At 33.0% G+C, this 8,490-nt stretch overlaps 1 protein-coding gene and 1 long non-coding RNA gene across 3 annotated transcripts; one reads left to right on the top strand and one right to left on the bottom strand.

The window, feature by feature from the left end:
- The first annotated feature begins 855 nt into the window (after window positions 1-855).
- LOC108357360 (regucalcin-like) lies at window positions 856-7,868 on the top strand. 2 transcript variants are annotated; one of them, XM_017608447.1, is made up of 4 exons: window positions 856-916; window positions 6,627-7,215; window positions 7,286-7,406; window positions 7,497-7,868. In XM_017608447.1, exons 2-4 carry the CDS (start codon window positions 6,627-6,629, stop codon window positions 7,687-7,689), a joined length of 903 nt encoding a protein of 300 aa, XP_017463936.1. In that variant the 5' UTR covers window positions 856-916; the 3' UTR covers window positions 7,690-7,868. The 2 variants fall into 2 exon arrangements, with proteins under 2 accessions (XP_017463936.1, XP_017463943.1); XM_017608454.1 differs by having other exon boundaries at window positions 866-957.
- Window positions 2,361-4,479, bottom strand: LOC108357404 (uncharacterized). Its single transcript, XR_001846652.1, has 3 exons — window positions 4,272-4,479; window positions 4,000-4,006; window positions 2,361-2,372 (listed from the first exon to the last, which is right to left on the bottom strand). It is a non-coding gene; the product is annotated as an uncharacterized LOC108357404 (long non-coding RNA).
- Window positions 7,869-8,490: the final 622 nt, after the last annotated feature.

The raw sequence follows: 8,490 nt of genomic DNA, 5'->3' as shown, positions 1-8,490 counted from the left end.
AAAATAATAATAATAATGCTTCATAAATCGAACTTTTGGTGCACAGTGGTCCTAGGCCTCATCTGAAAAGACAGTTTGTAGCGAAATAGTTTTTTGATGTTTGATCTAATAAAATATGTATTGTTAACGCTTTATTGTCATCCCATTCGAATAATTAAATGTACATTTCCAACAAAAAAAAAAATCAGTATCATTTTCATTTCATTTCTAAAAATTAGCTTCTCAAAATCTAGAAAATTTTAGTTTTACGTGGGAAAAGCCGCAATGTCATTTAAACTTGGGGAGGTTTAAAACTAATGTAGCCATATTTGATATCGAAGCACAAAACTTCCCACTGATTTATAGGTAGTTTTGATCACTTCATGAAAAATTCTATGAATATTCTGAATATTAAGGCACGCACGTCTTTCTGTTATACGATTTTAAAAATTGTTCACAGGTCACGTTTTTATGTCCAAGGGAAGATTTCTACGGGTAGTCGTGCTTTAAAGCTTAACAAAAAATTGTTTTCATACAATTAAGGCACAGTCGAATATACATTTTTCTTGTTTCTTAAAATGCAAAAAACTTTTGCATTTTATTGGTTTTAATTACATTCGCGGGGAGCAATGTGTTTACACTTGTATATAAATTAAACTTTGATTAAATATATCATAAAACCATTAAACTAATATATGTATGTACATACATAAATTTTAACAACATCAATACAGCATCTTATCTAACAATATTTTCATAAAACCCCATTATCTGTAGTACTGATTAGATCTGCTCAAATTATCGTAGCGCACTTGAAAATACGAATATTTTGCCCTGCCTTTCGCCTATAAATATTGATTGCTAACTCAACTCATTTCAGTTGCGTATAATTTACAAACCCTACAATATCTGAGTAGTGACAAATATTTTTCACAAGGTACGAGTATAAACAAAAGTAGCACTAAATTAAATAAAAAGGTATCTATGTAGTCATAAAGCAAATAGCCCAAAATAAGTACCATTGAACTAAACCACACTGCATGGTTTGTTTAGGCGAGAAAGGGAAGAGAGTAAAAGAAATGTTCATACAGTCGGCATTCTGCCAGACAAGATAGCAATTCACTTGTGTATTAATTTCTGTGCGTGTATACCCAGCAAACCATTTTGCTTGATATAACTTTGCGACGCTTTTGACATTTAATAACTTTCTCATATCAAATGGAAAGGAATATTGAAACCCGAGAATTAAAGGTTTATCAAAAGTTGGAGAATATTTTTTCTTGTTTTTGCTGGGTTAGGGCAACGAATGTCAAATGCTGTTTGCACTAACACAATTAAGAGAATTCCCAAAATCTAAAAAAGTGTTAACTAATTGCGTTTGGCTCATTTACTTCAATAGTGTCGTAACTCAAAAAAGTAAAACTCGAGATGAACGGCTTTAACGTTTTGAATTTATGGCAGTATGCCATAGTAAAAATGAGAACATATTTTCGCATTCGGAAGATACTGGTAATCGATATAATTTTTACACATCATAGAAGAAGAAGTATCGGAAATTTCTGGATACTTAACCAAATTTTAGTATTTTTTTAATTTGGACACTATCTATTGAAGTTTGCAAATGAGCAATATGTATGAGTAAAAAACATACCGTGAAAATATATTCATTCCTACATACATACATATATATGTATAGCATGGATGTATATAAGGGCTGTCCAAAATAAGTAAAGTCAGAATTTAAAAACTCTCACCCAATAGGATTGTTCTGTATCGAAAAAATAATAGCCCTTTTTTTAAATCAAAAAAATATTTGGACGTCGCTCAAAGCGCTCAAAACTATCCATATAGTTTATATGGGAAAAGAATAATAGAATTCTTGAAAGTCAATGTTTTGCGATCGAAAAACTTTATTTCTCTTTAGCAGACTTCCAACAACAATAAACATTTTTTTTTATTTAACCATTTTTAAACAATAAATACTTTTATAGGCTCCCTGAAAACCCCATAAAACTCGCTAGTTTAAAAAAATGGCAAAGTAATCAATTGAAGAAATAGGGTTCTCCGATCGAACAATATTGATTTTCAAGAATTCTATACCATTACCTCGAAAAATTATATTTTTCCATATAAAATATATATACATATATATGTATGTAAACGCCCACAACGCTAGGATTTGCCCGTATGTCGATTTGCCACAGAAAAACATGGTTATTTATAAACCTAGTCCGCCATATAACTCAAAAACATATAATTTTGAGTTATGCCGTTATTGCAGATAGCCATCGATATGTAGTACATATTACGTACATACAGTTTTGTTATTGTTATTGGATTGATTTCAGGTGTACCGATAAGAATAAACAACAAAAGTATGAAAGTCATTAGAACTTGGAAAGAAAGCGATTGCTGAGATAAAAAGTGTAACACCACGTTGCAGTTTTGTATGCCACTGAATATATTTATTCTAATTTTCAAATAAAACTGCCTCACACTGAGCTTTTTAGGCAATGCTAATGAAAAAATACTCATACAAATCAGCTGTATAGAGCTTTTAAATGTATTGCCAGATCTATGCTCGCTTACATACATACATACGTTCACTTTACTACCGCCAACAATTTGCATTATTTACAAACAAATTGATCAGTATTTTGGGCGTACCCAGAATATACTTCCAGGGGGGGTTTTAAATAAATAATAAAAATATTGTTTGTCGCTCACATTTTTCCTAGGTGTTTGGCCGAGCTGCTCCTCCAATTTATTGTGCGTGTCTTGGATATTATAACACAAATGAAAGGACATACAATTTCACGTCCCCTTCGAACTGCAAATCGTACCCAGTACAGTATATTTTGCTTTGCTGCCTCTATGCTTAAGTGCACATTAAAGATACCTACCCCTAAATGCGCATCAAAAGCATTATTTTTAACATTTATAAGGAAACTGCNCCTGCCACTGAATATATTTATTCTAATTTTTAAATAAAACAGCCTCACATTGAGCTTTTTAGGCAATGCCAATGAAAAAATACTCATACAAATCAGCTGTATAGAGCTTTTAAATTTATTGCCAGATCTATGCTCACTTACATATGTACTTACGTTCACTTTACTACCGCCAACAATTTGCATTATTTACAAACAAATTGATCAGTATTTTGGGCGTACCCAGAATATACTTCCAGGGGGGGTTTTAAATAAATAATAAAAAAAATGTTTGTCGCTCACATTTTTTCTAAGTGTTTGGCCGAGCTGCTCCTCCAATTTATTGTGCGCGTCTTGGATATTATAACACATATGAAAGGACATACAATTTCACGTCCCCTTCGAACTGCAAATCGTACCCAGTAGTCGGTACCCGATACTTCAAAAAAAGATTTCGGTACCCAATACTACCAANATACAATTACTTAATTTTACAACCTTTTATTTATTTTGCTCATCTCACAGAACAACGAAAATGGCTATCAATTTATGTAGTTATATAGATAATTAGATAACATTCGGTAAAAATTTCGCTTGCAGTAATTTCTACATGGTAAGTGCTCCGCCAATATTTGGTTTCATAGGGATTCGGATACCTTCCTCATTGAAGTAGTAAAGAAAATTCGCTTAAGTGCCTTTTTCGGTTACGTGCACAAGTTTTTCGTGCAAAGNATTGTTTAGATTAAACCTTCGCCGCTTTATATATTTCACAACAGTAAAATATTATTTATTTGATCAGTTTTAAACCAAGTGGAGGCGCGTCATCATAGCCATACCCAATATCAATAAGTGGCAATCTACTTTTGGCACTTTATCAAATCATATTAAAAGATAAACTTAAGTGCTGTATAAAAATCAGTTATCTTAATTATAGTGTAGTGGCTGATAAGCTTGTTAACAAAATAATTTAAATACTTCGCATACGCTAATTAATATAAAACACCTGGGACGTTCATAAGGTGACTTGCAAGCCTATTCTGCTTGACAACGAACATTTTGACACCGGAAAATTTTGTTACCAAAAAATAACACCACTTCTTGCAACCGCTATTATAAGTACCTTGATAAGCCATTCAGCTATGAAGTTTTGTATAAATTCTGGTGTTGCATACTTCACAGGGTTTAAAAATTACCAGGAACGTTATTTACCAGTAAAAAAAATTTGTTACCAACGGAGAATAGACCTGTAGATGCATACAATCAAAAAAATAATAAAAATACATTAAAAAAATAAAAATGGAAACACCACGGCATAAGTGAACCGTTTATTTTGAAAGTAGTATAAGTCACTTCGTACTTAACGTACTTAAATAATCGGCTACTTGTAACCGAATGCATCTGTAAATCGCTATATCGTCATAAACTAACGACAAACCCTTCTACCTTTGGTTGATGAAGTTGAACGAATAGCGGACGCGATCAGATACAAATAACCGGTCATTTAAGCACAAGACCTGTGAAGTGACTTATACCACTTTCAAAATAAACGGTTCAAGTGTTTATTTGTGATAAGAAGTACTATCAACAATGTTAGCGGTCCTTTTTGCTAATTAAATATTTGCTATTTTTTGCCAGGTAACTACTTAATTGAAATTTTGTAATGTTTGCATTCACTTCCAGCTAAAGTTTTTTAAGTGAAGTCATTCTAACAAATCTTTTACATATATATTATTAAAAATCGGTAGGGCTTGGTTAAAACAATTTGCCGTTGAATATTCTTTGAAATATAACACGCAATTTGAAAACAAAAAAACAACTTCAACACTGACTGAAGGATAAAGTAAAATGCACTACAAAAGCTACATACTATGTATATCTGAGTACCGATTATATCCTCATATAAAAAATTTGTAGTACCGGTAGTTTCTTCATGATTGGAACTAAACCGAATTAGGAGGATTAGATTTTGAATTTTGAATTGTGTCGTTATTGCACAGGACCATCGATATGTATGTGAAAATTACGGATTGAAAAAAAATTTAACACAAGCTCGTTCACGCCAGCAAGATCGCTCATGTTCACGCTTGCAAAAGCATGACACGATGCCTCACATAGGCAATTATGTGTTTTACCCAACACTAGTTCATACCATAGCTTAAAAAAATTCATACTGTATGTAGTAGGGCATGAAGTTTTGGGTATTAAGTATGTATGGCGTGCAATGCGCAATAAAAAATTACCGTAGACAGGAACTTTTCGAATACTAACTAAGGACTCACTTCCGGTCTGGATTGAATGCTAAAGAATTTTACAAAGTTCAAAACAATAAGTGAATATGATTGCAAAGCTGAAAATTNACAATTATGTGTTTAACCCAACACTAGTTCATACCATAGCTTAAAAAATTTCATACTGTATGTAGTAGGGCATGAAGTTTTGGCTATTAAGTATGTATGGCATGCAATGCGCAATAAAAAATGACCGTAGACAGGAACTTTTCGAATACTAACTAAGGACTCACTTCCGGTCTGGATTGAATGCTAAAGAGTTTTACAAAGTTCAAAACAATAAGTGAATATGATTGCAAAGCTGAAAATTAGGTGTATGTGTTGTGAGGCCCTATTTAGGGCCTACATTCTAAGATTTTTTCCAATGCTACAACCATAATTTTTTCCAAGGTTTGATAACAATTGGAGAATTAAGTGAAATATATCAAATTAAGAACTATAAATTTGCCAATGGTCGGACAATATTATTTCCATTTTTGTTGAATAATTAGTATTATCGCTGAGTGCTAAAAAGAGTTCTCATTCCACATACAACCGAAAATTTAATCCCTTCCCTACGCGCTGCTACATCTCTGTGTCGCTTCTCAATTGGGTTTCTGAATTTAAGAATTTAGGCATCTATTTTGATATGAAATTGAGTTTCTCTACCCACATTAAAATCTTATTTAAAAATCGTATGCAATGCTAGCCTTTATTCGCCGCAATAGTACTTCCTTTTCAGATCCTTACACTCNGGTCGCTTCTCAATTGGGTTTCTGAATTTAAGAATTTAGGCATCTATTTTTATATGAAATTGAGTTTCTCTACCCACATTAAAATCTTATTTAAAAATCGTATGCAAAGCTAGCCTTTATTCGCCGCAATAGTACTTCCTTTTCAGATCCTTACACTCGGTAGGTAATTCGAGAAAATTTTCATAAATCTGCCTTATTTCATTTCATGTCATTTATTAAGAGAAATACATTGGTACAATAAGATCATAGATCTTTTACAGTACAAAAGAAAGATTAAAAATACAAGTAAAAACAAAATATGGATTACTTAAAACAAAAATAAAAAATAAATTATGTATCACATTATATAAAGATCAATAGACAAGACAAAATGAAAGTTAAACTTTTAGATAGCGAAACCCAGATTCAAAAATTAAAAAAAAAAATAAATAAAATATATCAAAATCCTTAAATTTTACTGAACCGACTTCTTCATTTGAATCGCGCTATCTGCTTTTGAATATGAAACCCTTGAGTAGCAGACTCTCCCTCCTCGCTTCCACTTTTGTGTCTAATATTGTAACGTTGGGGTTGCAAAATCTTACTACGCCAAGTACGCCCCGTTGATGAGAACGTTTACGGACTTACATAAATAGCAATCCGAATCTTGATTTGTAGAGTAACTAACTTATCAACTAATCTTATCTGTATTCCAGATGCCTTACAAACTCGAACCAATTCCAAATGGAGAGACATTGATTGGCGAAGGCCCACATTGGGACATTGAAACACAGAGCCTTTATTTTGTAGACATCGATGTTGCTAAATTGTTACGCTATGATTACAAGCAAAACAAGACGTACAGCGCAGTACTGGAGGGTGAAAAGTTTGCCTCCTTCATCATACCCGTCGAAGGAGAAAGTGGTAAATTTGTTGTGGGTTGTGATCGTCGTATAGCAATTGTCGCTTGGGATGGTGTATCACCCATTGCCAAAGTGGAACGTGTCGTCAATGAGGTGCAACCGGGCAAGGAGTTTGTTTTGAATCGACTGAATGATGGTAAAGCCGATCCACGTGGACGTCTTGTAGCTGGCACCATGTACAATGATCAAAAGGATCTCTTCTCACAAAGTAAGGGCGAACTATATAGCTTTGAAAAAGGCAAGCCGGTAAAGGTTATCAAGTCGGATGTTGGCATCTCAAATGGTTTGACATGGAATGAGAAAACAAATAAATTTTATTTCATTGATTCAGCCGATTTTGATGTCAAGGAGTATGACTACAATCTTGATACGGGCGTAGCGAGTAAGTGTTGCTTATTGGTAAACGTTCTATACATTTAAATAAAAATTGCATCTTTCACTTTGATACCTAGGTAATCCCAGAGTAGTCTTCAAGCATGACACTTATTTACCTGATGGTATGACTATTGACAGTGATGGCAATATTTATATTGCCACATTCACCGGCCACACAGTCTACAAAGTCAATCCGAGGTGAATGAATTATTTATTGGCTCGCGAAGAAAATACAACTACACAAATTTAGTTTATTTGTACCTAATGTAAAAAAATTCTCGTTTTCAGCACTACTGAAATTCTTTTGGAAATCAAGTTTCCCTGCAAACAAATCACTTCTGCGGCGTTCGGTGGTCCCAATTTGGATATTTTATATGTAACTACCTCCCGTTTGAACGATCAGCCATCACCAGCCGGTAGTACCTACAAAGTAACCGGATTGGGCGTAAGAGGTCTGCCAATGTCGAAGGCGCGAATATAAATATGTGCATACATACATACATACATACATATGTCGCAGCGTTAAAGCACGAGAACCTAGAACGGGACTATTTATGTGAACCTTAACTGAAAATTTCTTCCATTAGAAATTCAAATTTGTACATATATTTTTTAAGTTGAGGCTAATTAATTAAATAAATAAGCAAATAAGTGAATTAATATAATTTTTCGCTGGTTTCCAAAATCAAGCTCTGTCAGCTTTACTAATTGTTTCGGCAAATGTTACAAAAGGTACGCATTCATTTCTTTTTTTTTTGTATTCTATCGGAACATACAGTGGGGAGCAGTGATGAGTTCAAGTTTAGATTTAAAAAAAAAAAAAAAAATATGGTGCATGCTTTAACCAAAACCATATAAATCAAACTTTCAAACTTTATTCAGAGCTTAGAAAAATTTCAAAAATTTTCATTAAAATGTTTAGCTTCATCAGAAATTTTTAATTTTTTTTTTTAATTTTGTACTATGCAGTTTTGTAGCAAAATAAATTTTAGTGTTGTACATGCATCCGATCCTACTGCAGATTATCGTTAACGTTATACATAATTTTATTGTGATAAACAATTATAACGTTTTAAGTTCAAACTGCGAGTGTTTTTTTTTCATCCGTAAATAAAACGCGAGGAAAGTGTTCGCATTGCTAGTATAATAAAGTGCAAGTTTTAGGTGTCTGCGAAATCGCGTTGATTTTTAATATTTTTATTTTTTTCCCCGACGGCTTTTTGCACTTTCTTCCATACAGGCATGCATTTCTTATGTACGAAAATGTGCAAGACCGTTTTCA

This window comes from Rhagoletis zephyria, unplaced genomic scaffold (assembly GCF_001687245.7).
Source record: "Rhagoletis zephyria isolate East Lansing unplaced genomic scaffold, Rhagoletis_zephyria_1.1 Rzeph_scaffold_00176, whole genome shotgun sequence".
Lineage (NCBI taxonomy): Eukaryota > Metazoa > Arthropoda > Insecta > Diptera > Tephritidae > Rhagoletis > Rhagoletis zephyria.
Note: the sequence above shows the minus strand (reverse complement) of the source record. Positions and strands in the feature narration are given on the sequence as shown.